At 43.5% G+C, this 23773-nt stretch overlaps 1 protein-coding gene across 1 annotated transcript in view; it reads right to left on the minus strand.

Moving 5' to 3' along the window:
* Window positions 1–23773, minus strand: part of LOC124775110 (ATP-binding cassette sub-family C member 4-like) — a 365777-nt gene that overhangs the window by 33643 nt on the left and 308361 nt on the right. Inside the window, exons 19-20 of the mRNA XM_047249941.1 lie at window positions 5284–5454; window positions 1576–1703 (exon numbers count right to left, since the gene is read on the minus strand). Of these exons, the coding sequence (XP_047105897.1) occupies window positions 1576–1703; window positions 5284–5454 (299 nt within the window). The remainder of the gene's footprint in view (window positions 1–1575; window positions 1704–5283; window positions 5455–23773) is intronic.

Genomic DNA, 23773 nt, shown 5'->3' on the forward strand with positions numbered 1-23773 from the left:
GGGGTTGAAGCTCTTGTGCCCGTGTTTGCTTACAAAAAAAATTATTTTAGGATGGGGTTTTCCTTGAATAAACACGCTTTTTGTTTTCTCACTCAGACATGTTTCGCTGAAGTAACAGCATAATCAGTAGCTTTTTTATTTTCCTTCTATCAAATAACAGGAAAATTTGTGTTTACTATTTTTATTTACGTAATTTTCAGTTTTTAAGAAAGTATTCACAAATTTGAGAACCAAGACACGTTTCGCTGGAGTTACAGCATCAGCAGTAGAGTTTCATTTCCTTCTATTAAATAACAGACACATTTCTTATTACTACCTGTGCTTATATAATTTTGAGTTGTTAGGAAATTATTCACAAAGTCGAAAACAGTCAAGATCTGTTAATATATACTGTGTATTTTCTGGCTTTCTGTGTTTTGTGTGACAGTTGTTTTCCTTTCACGGTCTGTTAAGTGCAGCAATGGAAAACTTAAAGTAGAAAGTTAATTATCTCGAAAATGTGTGTTAACAGTGTGCGAGTATATGTGTGCAACATGTTTCCATACTTTTCCTCGTTCTCTCATTATGTTCAATGCGAATAACTCCGCTTTTTAAACTTTAATTGTCACTTTTTCAAGACTACGAAACGAAGTTGGTGGGCAGTCGAGCAGCGGAACAGTTGAATGTGTTCTGGGGGAGGGGGTAACAGGGCAGAGACTTTTAAATCTGTCTCTGAGTTTGTGTGTGTGTGTGTGTGTGTGTGTGTGTGTGTGTGTGTGTGTCTTTATGGGTTAGTCGTCTCACAGTTTTTGAGGGCAGAATTCCCTTACAGGGAGCTGTATATTCGTTTATCAGAAATTATAAACGAATACATATCTCTCTGCGACGGAACTCTGTGTCTGCCCTGAAAGAACTGTCAGACGACGCTAATACACACACACACACACACACACACACAGAGAGAGAGAGAGAGAGAGAGAGAGAGAGAGAGAGAGTCAGAAACATATGTGAAACAGGCAAAACTCACACCCCTAACAGATTCAACTATTCAGTTGTCCGCCAGCCTGGTTTCGCTGTTTCGTAAACCGTGACAGTGAAGGTATAAAAAGTGCCTTTTTCCACATTGTTCCGCGTGCGAGCGCGTGCGCACACACACACACACACACACACACACACACACACACACACACACACACACAGCCGCGCGCGCACTAGATCTTGCCCGCAACTTCAGTGGAACATGTCTGGGTAAAAATAGAAAGAATTGTGTTTACTCAAGGTGGATTCGATCAAAAAACAAAGTCTTATATAATTTGTCTCAAAATACTGTACATGAACTTTTTACGGGCTTTGTGAGACCAACACGACTGACAGTTTCTCCAGACGAAGCCGATGGTGGAAATTGTCGAAAGCTTGAGATTTTACCCGAACTGAAGTGCGAGAAACGCGAGAATGCTTTATTCAAGAATATCGTCTAATACAAGCGACACTATTCGCATTCACTCGATATCGTGTTCAGCAGTGGAGCAAGCCGGCCCCTCGGGACGCCGCTGTCGCAGTGCATAGCGAGTGCCGCGACGGAACGCCGGTGCTCACCTTGTGCGTGGGCGCTATGGAGAAGTTGACCGCCTTGAGGACGGGCGGGACGTCCGCGCCGTACCGCAGTGTCACGTCCTGGAAGACGACGGCGCCGGAGCTGGGCCAGCCCTTGGGGGGCTTCTTGCCTGTAACACACCACACCACACCACGTCTCACCACTGGGCGTATTCCCAACCCCAGCAACACCTCAGGCTCACATTTCTTGTAATCTGGAAGCTTAGGCACTACTGCAACAGCGATTGTCCCATCAACTGTTTAAAAACAGCTCGTTAACGATCACTTATCAATTATAATATACTAGGTCTGTTAAAAAAATTCCGGAACCTTCGTAATTGGGTGCCAGTGGCATGATGGCATGCCGATGTCTAATGTGTAACTGTATAATTTTTATTAATATTGTGTTTATACTGGTTACTGGTGAGGATGAAAGTTAGTGCAAAAAGGGTGCAAATGGCTCTAAGCACTATGGGACTTAACATCTGAGGTCATCAGTCCCCTAGACTTAGAATTACTTAAACCTACCTAACCTAAGGACATCACACACATTCATGCCCGAGGCAGGATTCGAACCTGCGACCATAGAAGCAGCGCGGTTCCGGACTGAAGCTCCTAGAACCGTTCGGCCACAGCGGCCGGCAGGAAAGTTAGTTATTAGTATTTTATTAATGACCTCATTCGTAAGCAGCCATATCACAGCCATCACAGTCGCTCAAGAAAGTTATAATTAAGTTTTACTTGTTTAATCAGAATCGGACGATGACTCTCCTTGTCCGCAGTCTCGATGATTCGAAGCGATCTACAACCCTATGTAAATAAAATGTCTTGGTTTTCTTGTGTAGCGTAGCCTGTCGGGAAACCTCAGATCAAGCGGAAAGTTTGCTTTGATAGAGTTTAATTATCAGATGAAATAATGGAGCTCTTGGATCTGATAATTGCAGGTTCGTTTCCAATTTATCGGAAGTTCCCTTCTGATTACCAACGAAACAACACCTCCGTGCAAATTTCCAATTAGAGAATACATATATAATGAAATTCCTTACACACCTTTGATGTAAATGCTCAGTATATATTTTCTTGAGTAGCATACAATATATTTTCAATCTCGTTCTTCCAGTAATCTTGAAAGGAAATCACAATTATTCAATGCGGCTATTTGGCACGGAGAAGATCCTAGAAGTCCTCTCAACACACCAGAGAGAACATTACAAAGAGTAATTATGCGCTCATAGACTAGTAATAGTACTGTCCTACTTTGCGCATCGATTCTGCGAGCATATAGATGGTCAAGTAGGAAACGTAATTGACTCATAGAATTGTGCAGGGATAATTAGTAGAATATAAAGAGATATTACCACTGCCGGAAGTTTCATTGTTGCATGTCGGCGCTGTATTGAGTAGACCGTTGTGTCGCACAATTTTCGAATTTCGAGATGGCAAAGTTAGAGGAGCAACGCGTCTGCATTAAACTTTGCGGGAAACTCGAGAAAACCTTTATACAGGCACACCATATAATGCAGGAAGCCTACGGTGTTGAGTGCTTAAGCCGTTCTCGATCACACGAGTGCTTCACACGGTTTAAAAGTAGCCGGACAGATGTTAAAACTGAGCCTCGTTCAGGACGCCCTTCAACGTCTACCGTTGACGCTCTTCTCGGGAACGTAAGCGAAACTGTGCGCGACAATTGAAGGGTGACTGTCAGAGAGATTGCAAAAGAATGTAACATTTCAGTTCGGTCATCTCACGAAATCCTCACACAGCATCTTGAAATGCATCGTGTTGCCGCCAATTTCGTCCCTCAGCTCGTGAGTCAAGACCAGAACGATCTTCGCCTAACAATCTGTGAAGAGCTTTTGGATCGCGCAAATGAGAACGAGATGTTCCTTAAGAGAATCATAACTAGTGATAAGACATGGGTCTACGGTTATGATGTTGGGACCAAGGCCTAATCTTGACAATGGACTGGAAAGTGTTCTCCAAGACAAAAAAAGCTCGCCAGGCAGGTCAAATGTCGAAGCCATGCTGATAGGGTTCTTTGACTTTGAAGCATTATTTCATCATGAATTCGCGCCACGGGGACAAACTGTCAATCGATGGTAGTGTTGGGACGCGTTGCGGCGCCCGTGAGAAAATGTGAGAAGAAAACTGTCTGAAATGTGGCGAGACAATTCATGGCTCTTGCATCACAATAACGCACCCGCACATTCATCCCTGTTGGTGCGTGACTGCTGCACAAAAAACGAAATCACTGTGCTGCCTCATCCTCCGTACTCCTCAGACCTGGCCCCTGCGGACATTTTTTTATTCCCAAAATTGAAAACCCCGTTGAAAGGACGAAGATATGTAACGATAGACGAGATAAAAGAATATTCCCAAACGGTGCTTCGTGCGATCCAGCAAGAGGCGTACCGGACTGCTTCCAAAAGTGGAAGCCCCGCTGGGAGTGGTGTACCAATTGTGGAGGAGGGTATTTCGAAGGAGACCATGGACGATAAGTAAAAGGTAAGCCTAGAAAAATTTTGTGACAAAGTTACGGAAATTTTTGAACAGACCTCGTACATTATGAGGAAAGAAAGGAAATGGAGCGATAGAGACTGCATTCTCTGAATGGGCACGAACCGCACCTGCAACGACTGAAATCAAGGAAGAGTTTCCTTAATATATCGACGACACTTACAACCACTTTTCAAAAAACTAGATTGCAACTACGAAGGACAAAGATCTATCTTCCACCTGGCTGGTAAAGAGTTTCAGAAACTGTACCTCCTGGCTATGATCAAAATTGACAAGTTGGAAGTCCCTGAACGGACTCAGACCTGGAGTTAACTGCCGAAGATTAATTTGGCAAAATGAGGCTACGCTGGTCAAGTGTCACCTCACTAATTTCCAAAATTGGTCAATTCTTTCTTTTCTGAAAGTGTAATATTGAGATTGAGGGAACACAAAAATCTTAATCTTTCATTTTACAGATAAGTGTAAAATGTATTTTACCCATGAAAAAGCTATATGTGTCATTACACTTCAGTGACATAATAATTGCTTCAATTTCTTTTTTATTTACGTTTCTATTATTTCATTTTGATCATTGTTCGTTGCATTTGTTCGGAGTGGACGTCCTATCACATCCATTCAAGTTCATCGTTGATCCATTCACTCAGTTTTTATATTACGGAGGGCACATAACTCTGTGGCCGAACACGCTGAGCTAGCTTAGAAACTAACATCTCATTCGGTGCATTGTAAGTGCGTTTTGTAAGATATCTGTGTACCAAATGTAGTAAGAGAACTACTGATTACAATTCTTTTAAACATCTGGCGCGTCTTTTTGTAATTAACAGCAACTATCAAAACCGACGTATCGACCGTCTTTCTAGTGATCGTCTTCTGAGAGATTAAACAGTTTAGTCTATATGAAGAGGAGCACTGCAAAGGTGATCGAAACGTCAGTTTTGATTGATATTTCTAGTTTCTAAATTATGTATTTTTATGCCCAAAATGGCTTTATGCTAGTTAGCATTTATGGTGGAAGACAACGGGCACTCATAAGAGCGTTAGTGTTTAATTTTTGCCACTATGAAGGAGAAGTGATCATTAAAATATAATTTTTCTCTAATCTGTTTGATATCTTTATTTTTCCTATTTGAGTTATGTTACCTCAGATCGACCACTGCGGTGGCGAAGTACCCAGGCGAGAACTGTGAGGCTTACCTGGTTCGGACTCGAGGGCGGGCTCCATGTCGAGCCTGGTGTACTCGAGCACGCGCTCCACGGACGTGGCCTGGCTTACGGACTCGTTCAGCTGCAGGATGCCGTACTGCAGCATGTCCGTCACGAACAGCGATTGCGTGATGGCCAGGCCCACGCTCGAACCCTTGGAACCTGCGCAGTACGCACCGTGTCAACAGCAGCCACCAAAATGACATGAAAATGACTCCGCTACCATAATAGCATTACTTAATACACTGAAGATCCAAAGAAATTGGTACATCTGTCTAATATAGTGTAGGGCCTCTGTGAGCACGCAGAAGTGCCGCAACACGACGTGGAATGTACTCGAGTAGTGTCTGAAGTAGTGCTGAAGGGAAATGACACTATGAATCCTGCAGGACTGTCCATAAATCCGTCAGAGTACCAGGGGGTGGAGATCTCTTCTGAACAGCATGTTGCAGAGCATCCCAGATATGCTCAATAATGTTCACGTCTGCGGAGTTTCGTGGCCTGCGGAAGTGTTTAAGCTCAGAAGAGTGTTCCTGGCGCCAATCTGGCCCAGTCCGTCGGAATGCATAATGGACATGAACGGATGAAGGTGATCAGACAGGATTCTTACCTACGTGTCACCTGTCAGAGTAGTATCTAGACGTATCATGGGTCCAATATCACTCCAACTGTACACGCCTCACACCACAACAGAGCCTCCACCAGCTTGAAGAGTCCCCTGCTGACATGCAGGGTCCCTGGATTCATGTGGTTGCCTCCATACCTGTACACGTCCATCCATTCGATTGAATTTGAAACGAGACTCATCCGACCAGCAACGTGTTTACAGTCATCAACAGCTCAGTGTCTGTGTTGACAGGCCCAGACGAGGCGTAAGGTTTTGTGTCGTGGAGTCATCAGGGATACACGAGTGGGGCTTAGGCTCAGGAAGCCCACACTGATTATGTTTAGTTGAATGGTTCGTACGCTGACGCTTGTTGATGGCCCAGCATTGAAATCCGCAGCAGTTTGCGGAAGGGTTGCTCTTCTGTCACACTGAACGAATCTCTTCAGTCGTCGTTGGTCCCATTCTTGCAGGATCGTTTCCGGCCGCAGCGATGTCGGAGATTTGATGTTTTATCGGATTGCTGATATTCACTGTACACTCGTGAAATGATAGTACGGGAAAATCTCTACTTCATCGATAGCTCGGAGATGCTTCGTACCATCGCTTGAGAGCCGACAATAGCACCACGTTCAAACTCACTTAAATCTTGATAACCTGCCATTATAGCAGCAGCAACCGATTTACAACTGCGCCAAACATTTGTTGTCTTATATATCTGTTGCCGATCGCAGCGCCGTATTCTGCCTGTATACATATCGCTGTATTTGAGTACACATGCCCATACCAGTTTCTTTGGCGCTTCAGTGTATGTACTTAAAATAAAAAGAAACATAAAAACGAACATCGATCATCGATACACAGTACTCGCTAGATTCCAACTTAATAAAGTGAAATGTCTCCAGAAGGGCCAGGACAAATTAAAGAAATAGTCATACGGAACAAGTTTTGATTGATGCCTTTTTCTTAGCATTCACATTCACTTTATCAGCACCACGATCAAACGTAGTAAAAAAGGTATAATTTTGCGGTGAAAGAACATGGAGAATGTAAATTTTGGTGAAATATTTTTATACAGCAAAGGCTGGTAGAGATAACAGTCTAACACACTATCTCTCTCTCTCTCTCTCTCTCTCTCTCTCTCTCACACACACACACACACACACACACACACACATATATATATATATATATATATATATATATATATATATATATATATATATATATATGCACATGATGTATCACCGCTTGACGTTTGTCACAAGCACTTTGGAACATCCTGCATATATACATTGAACTATGAGGTAGGTCGCTTATCACCAATAAAGTCATGTCTTATCAACAAAGAAAAAAGAAACAGATTCAGAATATAGAATGGAAACATCACGCTAAGAATCGCACGAAATGAATATTGGTTAATGTGTATGGCAACATATCTCCAACGCGCCACGTATAGGCCCAGGCACAAGCAGTACTATCGACGAATACAGATACTAGCAAAAATGCTACCCATGAACTCACATGAAAACGATCAAGAATCTGAGTAACTATATTACTTGCTGTGGAGTAAATATATAACTATAAACACTAAGAGACGGATAATTCAAAATTGTAAGAACTATATTTGATGTTTTGAAGTAACAATAATGAATCGAATAATAAACCAAGAAACAAGAGGGACTGGTGATTCTAATTAATACTGCATAGACGACGGAAATAAAACAGATCATATGGTTTGTGAACTTTAAGATTATGTCTATGGAACTGACGGCCCAAGAGGATGACTAAACCGACACCTCTAGAAGGAAATAAATGAGGATGAGGTGGACGGAACTGGCGTAGGGAAGTTCAGGAAGCCATCGAAGCCCGAGGACTTCTACCGGGTGATTGGGAAGACTGACAAGACTGGCCACTGAGATGCGGGGGACGGTGGCAGCTGCAGCAAACACACAGAAGCATTATCTGACCCCAAATGAAAGAACACAGTTTGAAATTTTAACCTAGAAATTTGACTGCGCACACTTTCTAACTTGGTCGATGTATTGGTCGGGTATCAGCCACATTTGTGCATTTTGCCACCTCTTTAGTCGAACCTTGGTGTGTGTGATTACTTCTTGTGGTTTTTTGTTAAAAACGGATGTTATACTCCCCCCGTCCACTCCCTTCCTCCTACCACGTACTGTGAAGTTACCAAGTTTGAGTAAGCACGTAACTATATTAAGTGACGTCACTGTACCAGATATACTTGTCATGGTTTGGGGAGATTAACTTCCAATGTGATGCACGTCGCATAGAGGGCGTCTTACCTCAGGAAAGATACTCGTAGTTATTTACGTTGAAGCTCTGCAAAAATAGTGTCAACCAAAAATAGAGGCCTGAATGTTCCCAAACTTGGAGACTGTATAGACCAGCGCATCAGAAATACACTGATGAGCCAAAACTTTATACATCACTTCTCAATGCGAGACTCCTGACGTTGCGTACATGTGACGTAATAAGGGAAGTACACAGGGTGCTCAGAAACAGTCTAGGAAGTTTGTAAGGTCGTTGCAGGGGAGATTAATCTTTATGAAAACGGTGTTAATTTATTAATTGTTGTTAAGTTATTGTTATATACTACATCAAGAACAGATATTCAGTTTCAGAATGAATCGTCTTACACTGAACCCAATAATAGGTATTTGATTCACACAGCAGACAAATTGTCGTGGTCAGAAAGTTACGCAAAATTTGCTGAATTTTACCTCTAACCTAGAAAACATTTAAGAGATAACGTCATGAAAGATGTTTACTTTTTTTTCACACATATGAAAATTATTAATCATTTAAAAAAGTGCAAGGTCAATTTTCTCATTTTTAGTGCGATTTGAAATGAAATAGCCCTGATGCAGACTAAAGTGTTTCGGAGCACACTGTCCAGCGTACATCGTTGAACATGGGCTCTGTACATGACGATTCCTACGTGATCCCATGTTAACCCAACGATCGTCAGTTACGTGAGCAGTGGACGCGGGGTTATAAGAGTGGACTGTGGACCAGTAGAACCGTGTCGCCTGGACGGATGTACCACGTTTCTAACTCGATGATCGAATCCAGATACGCGAGCAGCTGCTCTAAACTTGCACCACGTCACGGAGGCAGACCACAGAAACAGTACTGTGCTGAGGGGGACACTAACCTAGGCTTCTATGTACCCTCTGGTAGTAATCGAAGGCATCGTGACAGTTGTGGACTACATGAACTTTATTGTGTACCATCTGCATCTCCTCAGGCCTGATGTCTTCGTTGACAGTGACGCCATGTTCCAGCGCATAACTGTCCATGTCAATAGGGCAGAATCATTATATAGCGACTTGAGAAGCATGACAGTGGACTTGCGTTAATGCCTTGGGCACCAAATTCTCCTGACGGTGGAACAACACTAGCCGATGATTTGTGGGAGTTGCGTGACCTGTGCGTAAAGACCTAGTGCCATAAACCGCCAGAAACCTATCAAGCACGTGTCGAACCCATGCCACACCATGCCACTCTGAACCACTGCCATATTGTGTAGCAAAGGCGGACCAACAAGCTGTTGGACAGTTGGTCGTAAAGTTTGTCTCATTAGTGTAAGTGAGTAAGACATGTGCGAACGGAGTACAGTAGATCAAGTAACTTTAAAGATCAGTGTTACACCAACCTCACTCAATGACGACCTGTAGAACGAAGTGGAAACGCACTGGCGCGTCACATGGACGGAACACACAACTGTTTGCTTCTCTCCTGCGTCATGTACCTACACGTGCGCACAACCTCTCTGACACAACATTTGCACTCCTAGCTGTCTCACTGCGTTATCCCAAAGCGCAAATTTCAACCCGTTTGTTTGTTACGACCTTTCGTACCACTCCTTATAATAAAATGATTGGCTAAAAGCCACTGGAAGAGTTGTCTGTTTTGGAGATGTGCCGTGTATGACGCCCGAATAACAGTCAGTGCGAGTGCAGACACGGTACCTGAACATCTTGTTGTAGGAAGGTGTGTAGTGAAAATGACAGGATGTCGCGAGTTAACAACTTCTGACGTGGAATGACAATCGGTGCAAGATGCGTGGGTTATAACGTATCGGAGATTACACAACAGTTCGGGTTTCCGTAATCTACAGTGCCCAGGGTAGTGTGCAACATGGCAGATAAAATGTTTCCACATACGTAAACTACCTCACAGGGCGACCGCAAGCGTTTGACGAAAGGACGTGATGTCACCTCCGCAGAGTCGTACGTGGCGATCGGCAGCTACTGTGAATCACATCGCCGCCAATTTGAGTGCGTGGTGGCATCAGAAACCCGTTAGCATCAGAACTGTACGCAGACAAAGGCAGCTCACAGGCTTCAGAAGCTTACGACTGACATAGTATCCAATGCTCTCCCATGCCATGACGTTTGACCGCTCAGTGTATAAAAAGCTAGAGACAATATCTCCAGACTGAGCTAGTAGACAAAAGCCAAGAACCAAGTACGTGGATTCCCGAGAAGAATATGGACGAAACATGTAACCGCCGAGGGTGTATGTCATAAGCGATTCTGAAGGGCGATATATGAGAATCACGCAACGAGTGAACACTTTGCAGGTGGATGCTACTACTGTCAGTGTCCAGCGCAACATGCGCTCTGTGCATTCATTACCGTCTCTGTGTTTCCACATATAGCATGTAACTGTTCCCATTTGTACTGAGAATGCAGGACACGCATGGGGCGTATTTGTACTCTGCCGCAAAAAAGCAGAGGACGGAGAGTCTGTCATTCTACATCCATGTGATATTTGTTGAAGATGTGCTTGTCCCTGTTCAAAAGTAGGACTCAGGTCGCGAATCCATTGTTGTGAGGCTGTGAAATATAGGTAAGTTGTCTAAGGCTTTTTGGGCTATAAAAATAAGTGTCCGTAGTTAACAGAGATGCCAATGGCTTGTTGTTCATTTATAACTACGGAGCACATAAAGCCACAAACTGCTAACAAGATGAAAATCTAAGTTTTAATCTGTCCGGAAGTTTTATATCAGCACACAGTCTGCTTCAAAATGAAAAATTCATTGTGCTAACAAAATGTTTCGCAAACGTATGCCTACAAAGTCTTGCGTAACACGCGTTAAATGCATTACACAAAACATAGACGCAGAACAATTTACGCGTTTAGTACTCTGTTCTTCTGTGCATTACTCGCAGAGTCGCTATTTCTGAGGTCATCGTATACGGCACGCAGCTCAGATCTTAATCGTGCGGCCCCTACAACGAACTGTTCCGTACGGCCCCTACTTACCGACTGATATGTCAGTCCGAATCACTTCGCTCTTAATGAATTTTATGGCGGAAACCGGAGACGCATGAAGTGCTTCCTCTGCTTATCGAGCTTAACTGGTTATTAAATTGAAATCTGAAGTGCTTGGATTACAGCCTAATTACTATTGAGAGCATAGCTAGTACGGCTGTCAAATGTGAGCGATATTTTTAAAAATATTAATAAGGCCCAAGGGTAATCCTTAAATCCCCTGTTGTGGCGGCCAGCCAGATTATCCGAGTACTAAACTAGCGCAATTTCTCACGGAATCGGCACCCTCTGTACCACCTGTTTGTATGGGCCTCACTCCACTTCTTACGCCACACAATAGCTAAAGCAGCCTCAACTTAACTAAGAAACTTATCTTGGGGCTAAATATTAAGGCTCCTAAAGCCAGAAATGCAGTTAAAACTGTCCAAATTCGGTCTCCATACTGCTTCTCTTTATTTTCGCATGACAGGTTTCGGGCCAGCAGCCCATTTTCAGATAAATAGAGTAAAGCGATCTAGGGACTGAATTTGAACAGTTTTGGGTAAATAACTAAAGCGGACACTCCCTGTTGACGAAAAAGTATAGTTTTTATTTGTTACAATACGTTGTTGTTGCCTTCAGTGTGTGTGTGAAATCCTATGTGACTTAACTGCTAAGGTCATCAGTCCCTAAGACCACACACTACTTAACCTAAATTATCCTAAGGACAAACACACACACCCATGCCCGAGGGAGGACTCGAACCTCAAACGGGATCAGCCGCACAGTCCATGACTGCAGCGCCTGAGACCGCTCGGCTAATCCCGCGCGGCTGTTGTCTTCAGTCCAGAAACTGGTTGATGCAGCTCCCCATGCTTCCCTATCCAGTGCAAGCCTCCTCTGCAGCCTACATCCTTCTGAATCTGCTTAGTGTATTCATCTCTTGGTCTCCCTCTACGATTTTTACCCTCCAGTACTAAACTGGTGATCCCTTGTTGCCTCAGAGCGTGTCTGGCCGGCCGCTGTGGCCGAGCGGTTCTAGGCGCTTCAGTCTGGAACCGCGCGACCGTTACGGTCGCAGGTTCAAATCCTGCCCCGGGCATGGATGTGTATTATGTCCTTAGGTTAGTTAGGTTTAAGTAGTTCTAAGTCTAGGGGACTGATGACCTCAGATGTTGAGTCCCATAGTGCTCAGAGCCATTTGAACCATTTTAGAGCGTGTCCTATCAACCGATTCCTTCTTCTAGGCAAGTTGTGCCACAAATTCCTCTTCTCCCCAGTTCTATTCAGTATCTCCTCATTATTTACTTGATGTACTCATCTAATCTTCAGCATTCAGAGAACCGACTCGTGGCGATAACATATTAGACCTTCTGGTGACAAACAGACCCGAACTATTTGAAACAGTTAACGCAGAACAGGGAATCAGCGATCATAAAGCGGTTACTGCATCGATGATTTCAGCAGTAAATAGAAATATTAAAAAAGGTAGGAAGATTTTTCTGTTTAGCGAAAGTGACAAAAAGCAGATTACAAAGTACCTGACGGCTCAACACAAAAGTTTTGTCTCAAGTACAGATAGTGTTGAGGATCAGTGGACAAAGTTCAAAACCATCGTACAATATGCGTTAGATGAATATGTGCCAAGCAAGATCGTAAGAGATGGAAAAGAGCCACCGTGGTACAACAAACGAGTTAGAAAACTGCTGCGGAAGCAAAGGGAGCTTCACAGCAAACATAAACATAGCCAAAGCCTTGCAGACAAACAAAAATTACGCGAAGCGAAATGTTGTGTGAGGAAGGCTATGCGAGAGGCGTTCAATGAATTCTAAAGTAAAGTTCTATGTACTGACTTGGCAGAAAATCATAAGAAATTTTGGTCGTATGTCAAAGCGGTAGGTGGATCAAAACAAAATGTCCGGACACTCTGTGACCAAAATGGTACTGAAACAGAGGATGACAGACTAAAGGCCGAAACACTAAATGTCTTTTTCCAAAGCTGTTTCACAGAGGAAGACTGCACTGTAGTTCCTTCTCTAGGTTGCCGCACAGATGACAAAATAGTAATTATCGAAATAGACGACAGAGGGATAGAGAAACAATTAAAATCGCTCAAAAGAGGAAAGGTCGCTGGACCTGATGGGATACCAGTTCGATTTTACACAGAGTACGCGAAGGAACTTGCCCTCCTTCTTGCAGCGGTGTACCGTAGGTCTCTAGAAGAGCGTAGCGTTCCAAAGGATTGGAAAAGGGCACAGGTCATCCCCGTTTTCAAGAAGGGACGTCGAACAGATGTGCAGAACTATAGACCTATATCTCTAACGTCGATCAGTTGTAGAATTTTGGAACACGTATTATGTTCGAGTATAATGACTTTTCTGGAGACTAGAAATCTACTCTGTAGGAGTCAGCATGGGTTTCGAAAAAGACGGTCGTGTGAAACCCAGCTCGCGCTATTCGTCCACGAGGCTCAGAGGGCCATAGACACGGGTTCACAGGTAGATGCCGTGTTTCTTGACTTCCGAAAGGCGTTCGATACAGTTCCCCACAGTCGTTTAATGAACAAAGTAAGAGCATATGGACTATCAGACCAATTATGTGATTGGATTGAAGAGTTCCTAGATAACAGAACGCAGCATGTCATTCTCAATGGAGAGAAGTCTTCCGAAGTAAGAGTGATTTCAGGTGTGCCGTAGGGGAGTGTCGTAGGACCGTTGCTATTCACAATATACATAAATTACCTTGTGGATGACTTCGGAAGTTCACTGAGGCTTTTTGCGGATGATGCTGTGGTATATCGAGAGGTTGTAACATTGGAAAATTGTACTGAAATGCAGGAGGATCTGCAGCGAATTGACGCATGGTGCAGGGAATGGCAATTGAATATCAATGTAGACAAGTGTAATGTGCTGCGAATACATAGAAAGATAGATCCCTTATCATTTAGCTTCAATATAGCAGGTCAGCAACTGGAAGCAGTTACTTCCATAAATTATCTGGGAGTACGCATTAGGAGTGATTTAAAATGGAATGATTATATAAAGTTGATCGTTGGTAAAGCAGATGCCAGACTGAGATTCATTGGAAGAATCCTAAGGAAATGCAATCCGAAAACAAAGGAAGTAGGTTACAGTACGCTTGTTCGCCCACTGCTTGAATACTGCTCAGCAGTGTGGGATCCGTACCAGATAGGGTTGATAGAAGAGATAGAGAAGATCCAACGGAGAGCAGCGCGCTTCGTTACAGGATCATTTAGTAATCGCAAAAGCGTTACGGAGATGATAGATAAACTCCAGTGACTCTGCAGGAGAGACGCTCAGTAGCTCGGGACGGGCTTTTGCTGAAGTTTCGAGAACATACCTTCACCGAGGAGTCTAGTAGTATATTGCTCCCTCCTACGTATATCTCGCGAAGAGACCAGGAGGATAAAATCAGAGAGATTAGAGCCCACACAGAAGCATACTGACAATCCTTCTTTCCACGAACAATACGAGACTGGAATAGAAGGGAGAACCGATAGAGGTACTCAAGGTACCCTCCGCCACACACCGTCAGGTGGCTTGCGGAGTATGGATGTAGATGTAGATTGAATCTTCTGTAGCACCACGTTTCGAAAGCTTCTATTCTCTTCTTGTCTGAACTATCGTGCATGTTTCACTTCCATACATGACTACACTCCATACAAATACTTTCAGGAAGGACTTCCGGACACTTAAATCTATGCTAGAGATTAACAAATTTCTCTTCTTCAGGAGGGCTTTCCTTGCCATAGCCAGTCTACATTTTATGTCCTCCCTACCTCGACTATCGTCAGTTATTTGGCTTCTCAGATAGCAAAACTCGTTTTCTACTCTAAGTGTGTCATTTCCTAATTTAATTCACTCAGTATCACCTGATTTAATTCGACTGCATTCCGTTATCCTCGTATGGCTTTTGTTGATGTTCATCTTATATCCTCCTTTCAAGAGGCCGACCGGTGTGGCCGTGCGGTTCTAGGCGCTTCAGTTTGGAACCGCGTGACCGCTACGGTCGCAGGTTCGAATCCTGTCTCGGGCATGGATGTGTGTGATGTCCTTAGGTTAGTTAGGTTTAAGTAGTTCTAAGTTCTAGGGGACTGATGATCACAGATGTTAAGTCCCATAGTGCTCAGAGCCATTTGAACCATTTGAACCTCCTTTCAAGACACTGCCCATTCCGTTCAACTGCTGTTCCAGACCCTTTGCCGTCTCCGACAGGATTACAATGTAGTCGGCAAATCTCAAAGCTTTTATTTCTTCTTCATGGATTTTAATTCCTACTCCAATATAATGTGACAAAACGTCTGCTTTAAAAAATTAAGCTATCGCTCCACAGACGATGAACAGGAAAGAGTAGACAACGAAGCACACAATAAGCAGTCGCGTGAGGGAAAGTAGGTCGTGATAAGCAGTACTACGGTAGTTCGTGTTCCTCGTGCAGGCCGCTCCTCCCACCACGAGGCAAGCTCTCAACGTAACCGAGATAAAACAATGGACGACACGAAACGGTACAGCATGAGTCACGGATTTGTAGGTAGAGCACGACTCGGCTACAGATGCTGTCCTTGAGGCAAGCCCTGATAAGTTTCTTCCTTGTGGCGACTGTGTTTTCGCATCATCTGTAACCAGTGAAGGTGATAAGAAATATATACAAGTAGGTCGTATACACCATCAGCGATTCGTTATCTGCTATAATTCCGCCGATGGGCACACAGTACCGTGCGCTTGCTTATACCTCTAGATATCTTTTTTACTGTTGTTTTGCTTATTTGTTTCATATGAAACACGTTACGAGTCAGAAGCTGGGTCAGTATAAAATGTGAAACGTCATGGCAACTATATACACTAAAGAGACAAATAAACTGGTACATTTGCCGCAATCGTGTAGGGGCGAAGGGAACTGACACGATGAATTCTGCAGGGCTGTCCATAAATCCGTAACAGTATTGGGGGTGGAGATCTCTTCTGGACAGCACGTTGCAAGGCATTCCAGTTATGCTCAATAAATTCCATGTCTGGGGATTTTGGTGGCCAGCGGAAGTGTTTAACCTCAGAAGAGTGTTCATGGAGCCACTCTGTAGCAATTCTGGACGTGTGGCGTGTCGCATTGTCCTGCGGGAATTGCCCAAGTCCGTCGAAATGGACAATGGGCATGAGTGGATGAATGTGATTAGACAATATGCTTACGTACGTGTCACCCGTCCGAGTCGTATCTAGACACATCATGGGTCCCATATCACTCCAACTGCACCCGTTCACGTCCATCAGCTCGATACAATTGGAACAATTCGGCTCCGATAAGCCCACATCGATGATGTTTCGTTGAATAGTTCGCACGCTGATAATTATTGATGGCCCAGCACTGAAATCTGCAGCAATTTGCGGAAGGGTTGCGCTTCTGTCGCGTTGAACGATTCTCTTCACTCATCACTGGTCCCGTTCTTGCAGGATATTTTTCCGGCCGCAGCGATGTCGGAGATGTGATGTTTTACCGGATTCCTGATATTAACGGTACACTCGTGATATTGTTGCAAGGGTATTTCCTCACTTAGTCGCTTGCTCATAGATGCTGTGTCCCATCGCTCGAGGCCGACTGTAACACCACGTTCAAACTCACATAAATCTTGATAGCCTGCCACTGTAGCAGCAGTAACTGATCTAACAACTACGTCAGATACTTGTTTTCTCATATAGGCGTTGCCGATCGCAGCGACGTATTCTGCATGTTTACATTGCTCTGTATTTGAATACGCTTGTCTTTACCAGTTTCGTTGGCGCTTCAGTGTATATTTTGTACTTATGTGCGATAATAATACTCGCTGAGAAGCTTAAAATACACTGGTGGCCGTTAACATTGCAACATCATGAAGACGGCGTACAACATATGTCGACGTGGCATGAAGTGTACTACACACTTTCATGTACAACGTGGGCCTGAGAAGTTCAGCAGCTGCTCTCAAAAAGTGAAGGAAACAAGAGATTCAGACCGAACACCCTTACTGACCTTCAAAGTGAGCATCATTAACTACAACACACTTGTGACATCGGTTGTTAAGCTGCTGAAGTTTGTCAGCAAACGTTTCGTGTGGAGTCGCTCGAAGGGCCGTGGTCACGCGTTGCTGGATATTCACTTCAAGATATGAGGCCTGGTGACCTAGCGATGATCAGTGACATATTGTTCATAGTCCTCCTCGCGTCCCAGAAAAGTCCAAGTATAACCCTTCCAATACCAAGGGGGAGTACTTTATGCCCACCTTTTGAAAATACTGTAATCTAGTAGGGGAATTTTTAAAAAAAATATATAAAAAAATGTTCTTAATAAGGTCTTCTACCAGATTCCGTAAATGTTTTTAATTTTTCAGTTAAATTTAACGAAAAAATTCAAGTCTTAGAAGTACATGTGACTGTTCACAATGAATGTCATATTTTACTATTTCAGATTCAGGGTCCTAGCTACGCATCTGTACCTTTTTAAACAGTGTTTTGTTAATACAAGACAATAATAGTTAACAAATTTTGTGTTTCGTGAAGTACACTCCCCCCCCCCCCCTTCCCCCGTTGGTAATCACGTTATTGAAAATGAATTGATTTCAATGGTTAAGACGATGTTTATCGTCTTTTTCGACAGCAAGGGCTTGACCCATCAGAGCTTCTAGCAGAGGGAGGCGGAGAAGATGAACATGCCATTGACTGTCACTTGCTCATGGGATTGTATTGTTAGTACCAGGTATCATGTCGTGTAATGATGCGAATATCCAGGAACACATTAACATGGCGCTTCGAGCGGTTCCACAAGAAGCGTTTGCTAACAATTTCAAAAATGATTCAAATGGCTCTGAGCACTATGGGACTTAACATAGGAGGCCATCAGTCCCCTAGAACTTAGAATTATTTAAACCTAAGTAACCTAAGAACATCACACATATCCATGCCCGAGGCAGGATACGAACCTGCGACCGTAGCGGTCGCGCGGTTCCTGACTGCAGCGCCTAGAACCGCTCGGTCACACCGGCCGGCCTAACAATTTCCAGCCGCTTTACAACAGATATCAGTTGTGTGATGTAGCTAATGATGACTACTTTGATGGCCAGTAACGGTAATTTCGTGTGTAGCTCTTGTTTCCTTTTTTTCCGAGACCATTCACCGAACTTTTCAGACGCCCCTTGTATACAGGGTGTTACAAAAAGGTACGGCCAAACTTTCAGGAAACATTCCTCACACACAGAGAAAGAAAATATGTTATGTGGACATGTGTCCGGAAACGCTTACTTTCCATGTTAGAGCTCATTTTATTACTTCTCTTCAAATCACATTAATCATGGAATGGAAACACACAGCAACAGAACGTACCAGCGTGATCTCAAACACTTTGTTACAGGAAATGTTCAAAATGTCATACGTTAGCGAGGATACAGGCATCCACCCTCCGTCGCATGGAATCCCTGATGCGCTGATGGAGCCCTGGAGAATGGCGTATTGTATCACAGCCGTCCACAATACGAGCACGAAGAGTCTCTACATTTGGTACCGGGGTTGCGTAGACAGGAGCTTTCAAATGCCCCCATAAATGAAAGTCAAGAGGGTTGAGGTCAGGAGAGCGTGGAAGCCATGGGATTGGTCCGCCTCTACCAATCCATCGGTCACCGAATCTGTTGTTGAGAAGCGTACAAACACTTCGACTGAAATGTGCAGGAGCTCCATCGTGCATGAAACACGTGTCGTACTTGTAAAGGCACATGTTCTAGCAGCACAAGTGGAGTATCCCGTATGAAATCATGATAACGTGCTCCATTGAGCGTAGGTGGAAGAACATGTTGCCCAATCAAGACATCACCAACAATGTCTGCCCAAACGTTCACAGAAAATCTGTGTTAATGACGTGATTGCACAATTGCGTGCGGATTCTTGTCAGCCCACACATGTTGATTGTGAAAATTTACTATCTGATCACGTTGGAGAACATACTGACGAAACTAAAATGAGCTCTAACATGGAAATTAAGCGTTTCCGTACGCATGTCCACATAACATCTTTTCTTTATTTGTGTGTGAGGAATGTTTCCTGAAAGTTTGGCCGTACCTTTTTGTAACACCCTGTATACAAACGAAAAACATTTCAGTGCAGCCACATATAGGAGGGAGCAGTATCGCCATCTACGACCAGTATGTAAGGTAACATTACGCAATGGGTTTCTCAATCGGAAATCGCATTTGAATGCACGCGTTACAATTAAGCGTGTTAAGGCCAGTGGTTTTGGCCGCTTCAAGATCTCTGTGACATTATCTTTCAACCGCATGTTGCCCGTGCTGGCCTAGGTTAACTCGATACAGAAAGTGTTTGACTGTTGACCTGACCAGCAGGTTTTCCGGAACTCTCAGCCATAGAAAACACCTGATCATGGGTTGGCACTCCCCAGCCACTACCATGGAAAGAGGCACGCGACTCTGTCGTCCAAGTTCGACTCGCTGACCAGCTGGCTTAGAACCGTTGTTACTACCAGGCGTGGCAGCTCTGTGCACTAAATTTCGCACCCTGTTTATGTTGGAACAGTGTTTACCTTTATTCGAACAAAACCGCTAGCTACAAGTTAGATACAGGCTGAGAATTCTGCACACAACTCTTTATGGAGTATTCCGTCGGCACTCCGAAGAGTATAGACATATTAAAATCTGAAATACAAAATATTAATATTCCACAATACTTGTTTTATACCTCGTCGTGAACCGTCTTTCGGCTTTCTAGTATCATCGATCAACTTGAGACTGAACAGACAGTCCATACAATATCAGAGACAGCTTCTATTTCTACAAATATAGTTATTTTCAAGGATATATGACCATTTTACGACTATGTACATAAAAAGCATACATTGCAATGCTTCAATTTTTCATGCGTAGAAACATGAAATATTTTTTAATAATGTATGAAATGGTTTTAACTCTAAATATATGAGATTAAGTCCTTAAACCCACTGACTAACTGACGGAAAAAATTTTTACTGGCCAAGTTATGCCCATATTGGTTACGCTCTCTCAGCTGTACACTGATAAACTGACACACTGAAATAGAAAAAAAAGGCATCAACAAATAAACGTTATATTACAAGTTATAAGATTCAAAGTATATAAGGGCATAATGAAACAGACGCAAATAAGATGTGAACATTAAATCTTACATTACATTCGATGATTAAAAGTATATGGCCATACCTTCTTTGTGTCTATTTCCACGTGCTTATCAACATATTTATGTACGGCTATACCTTAATCAATACATGTATAAATTGTTCAGTACAACCTTCTTATGTCAGTCAATGGATTTAGGAATTTACATTCATATCTTTAAAGTTTAAAACATTCAGTATATCCGTAAAGAATATTTATTGTTTTGTAACCATATAAAAGTGATGCATTGCAATCTGTCCCCTGCTTGTGCCTAACTCTTCAATACCCAGACTCACAGCGAATGAGTTCGCCTTTTCTTGAAGCCTAGAACCTTTGGCACAACATTTTTGCCCTCTACACTAAGTCATTTCTGTATGCATTCTCGAAGGCGCGGAAATTCACCTCACAGGTCCGTTTCCTCGCTCGTTATGATACGTTTTCAGCAGTCTTATCTTTCTGCTACAGAATTGACGACGGGGAGGATGATAGAATTCTCAAACTTTTCGCTACATCCTTCTTTTATCACTCCTCATTCCACGCACTCAATAACCTGCTTCTTTTCTGCGTACGTCAAACAGCCGTCATTCTTACAACTGATTTATGTGCTATAGTAAGTAATCCGTTGTGCAGAAAACAAAGAATCACAACCAAGAGTTGAATGACGAAATAGTTACCTGAACAATTGACAAAACAATTCGAATTACCGAATGATAGACAGGCACTGACTTCCAGTTGTGTTTGAGGGGCGATCTCCAATGACAATCGCTTCGATTCATCGAGTATACCAAAACATATTTATCGAAGATACTTTAAGGAACTTAAAAGCATGATGGATTTAACAGAAATTCGATTTATCGTGGCTCGAATTAGCAAGAGTCGACTGTACTTACATTAAATTCCTTACAGTTATCAGGTGTACTTCTAATAAAAGTGGTCCTAGCCACAAGCTATGTACAGCAAAAGAGGCCGAAGAGTCACATTCCGTAAGCAGTGGCTGTCGTCGATGGGTTGCTTTTAGAAAAGTCTGGTTCTAGTTTCGCAGTGGTGGGAGAAGGATTCAGTGTGGCCTCATAAAGCAACTTGAACAATAAACAGCTGCCGGAGTAAGGAAACAGTGGCGCTGTGCTAATTCTTGCACCAACCGCTGATACATTGCTGCATGCACCACAAAAGGAGCCTTTAGTGCGTCCACCATCGTGCTTCTACATTCGGTCACTGCTACTGTCGGGAGCTTTTGCATCCCCACTCTCACACTTCTCTCTACCAACTATGTTAGTGAAGGCGCCCCTATACAATTTCTTAGCTTTTCTTCTTACTTTGACACTGGTATACAGTAAGGTGACAAAAGCTATAGGATAACGATATGCACGTATTCACATGGCGGTAGTAGTGCTTAAACAAGATATAAAAAGTAGGGAAGCGGTTGCGTTTGCGGAGATGTCATTTTTACTGAAGTGATTCACGTGGAAAGTTTCCGACCTGATTATGGCCGCACGGCGGGAGTTAAGTGACTTTGAAAGCGGAGTGGTAGCTCGACCTAGACGTGTGGGACACTGCATTTCGGAAATCGTTAGGGAATTCAGTATTCTGACATCCACAGTGTCAAGAGTGTGTCGACAATACCAAACTGCAGGCACTACCTCTCAGCTCTGACATGGCAGTGGTCGACAGCCTTCACATAACGATCGAGAGAAGTGGCGTTTGCGTCGAGTTGTCGGTGCTAACAGACAAACAACCCCGCGTGAAGTGGCCACAGAAAGCAATGTGGGATGTACGAGAACGTATCCATTAGGACACTGTGGCGAAATTTGGCTTTAATGGGTTATGGCAACAGACGACTAATGCGAGTGCCTTTGGTAACAGCACGATATCGCCCGCAGTGCCTCTTCTGGGCTTGTGAGTATTTAGGTTGGTCCCTAGACGGCCGGAAAACCGTGGCTTAGTCAGATGAGTTCAAATGGCTCTGAGCACTATGAGATCATTCCCCTAGAACTTAGAACTACCTTAACCTAACTAACCTAAGGACAGCACACACATCCATGCCCGAGGCAGGATTCGAGCTTGCGACCTGCGCCTAGAACCGCTCGGCCACAGCGGCCGGCGGTCAGATGAGTCCCGATTTCAGTTGGTAAGAGCTGGTGCAAGTCGCTGGTTGCTCTATAATGATGTGGGCTGTGTTTACATGGAATCGACTGGCTCCTCCGGTCCAGCTGAACCTGTCATTGACTAGAAATGGTTATGTTCGGCTGTTGGAGACCATTCGCAGCCATTCACGGACTTCATGTTCCTAAACAACAATTTGAATGAAAATGCGCCAAGTCACCGGGCCGCAGTTGTTCGCGGTTGGTTTGAAGAACATTCTGGACAGTTCGAGCGAATGATCTGGCCACTCAGATCGCCCGACATTCCAGAGGTCAGTTCGTGCTCAAACTCCTGTACCGGCAACACTTACGCAATTATGGGCCGCTATAGAGGCAGCTTGGCTCAGTTTTTCTGCAAGGTACTTCCAACGACCAGTTTTTGCCATCTCAAGTTGCTGCAGTACGCCGGGAAAAAGGAAGTCAGACGCGATATTAGGGTGTATTCCATGACTTTCGTCACCTCAGCTATATAGCAACGACAGCAAAATTTGTGATGGTGATTCGATGACCCTCTCAACAACCACTCTCTAATGTAACCAGATGTCTTTAATTCTTATTTTAGTGCCTGCGAATCTCTATGCTACGTGACGGTTATGCACTATATTAAGTGTAGTACAAAGAATTGTCAGTAATTTATTGTAAATGTGCTGATGAAATAGAACATTTCCTTGCTTCACTTGCAGTCACAGTCGTTATGTGATCAGGACTAAAGTCCTCTCTGGCTTAAGGCTCCTGATTAAACGCATTTATTATTTTCTATTGCTCTCAGCCAACTTTAACGACTTTGATTGGCGATCAATACACCCGTTCATCGTCTCATTACCTACTCTTCGATTGTCAGCTGCTGACCAAGAGTGCAGAATGCGGGCGACTACCGCCCTTCCAAACTGGTATAGTCTCATGCGACTACAAAGTTCCCGAATCCTTACCTGACAAAAAAATTATTCCGAAAGTCGACAGGTAAATATTTCAGTCAAATATAGATTAATGCTGTACATTTACAGCCTGTAGTACGCAAATATTTCACGCCTGAATGAAAGAGTACTTTTGCTTCAAGCTGTCAGCTGAAGTAGTAATGTTACAGTAATTGAGATCAATTGTGTTGAAAATATCAGTAAGAAGTGTTGCTACGTCTCAGCTGTATATCTGATAACTCTGTGATCGCCCTATTAATTTATGTATGGCAGTGGTATTTAGCTGTCAAGAGTCATGGTGAGTTAGCCTATATCCAACGCACCTTAACTCTTCATTTAACTGATAGTTTTCTGA

This window comes from Schistocerca piceifrons, chromosome 2, assembly GCF_021461385.2.
Source record: "Schistocerca piceifrons isolate TAMUIC-IGC-003096 chromosome 2, iqSchPice1.1, whole genome shotgun sequence".
NCBI classification, from domain to species: domain Eukaryota; kingdom Metazoa; phylum Arthropoda; class Insecta; order Orthoptera; family Acrididae; genus Schistocerca; species Schistocerca piceifrons.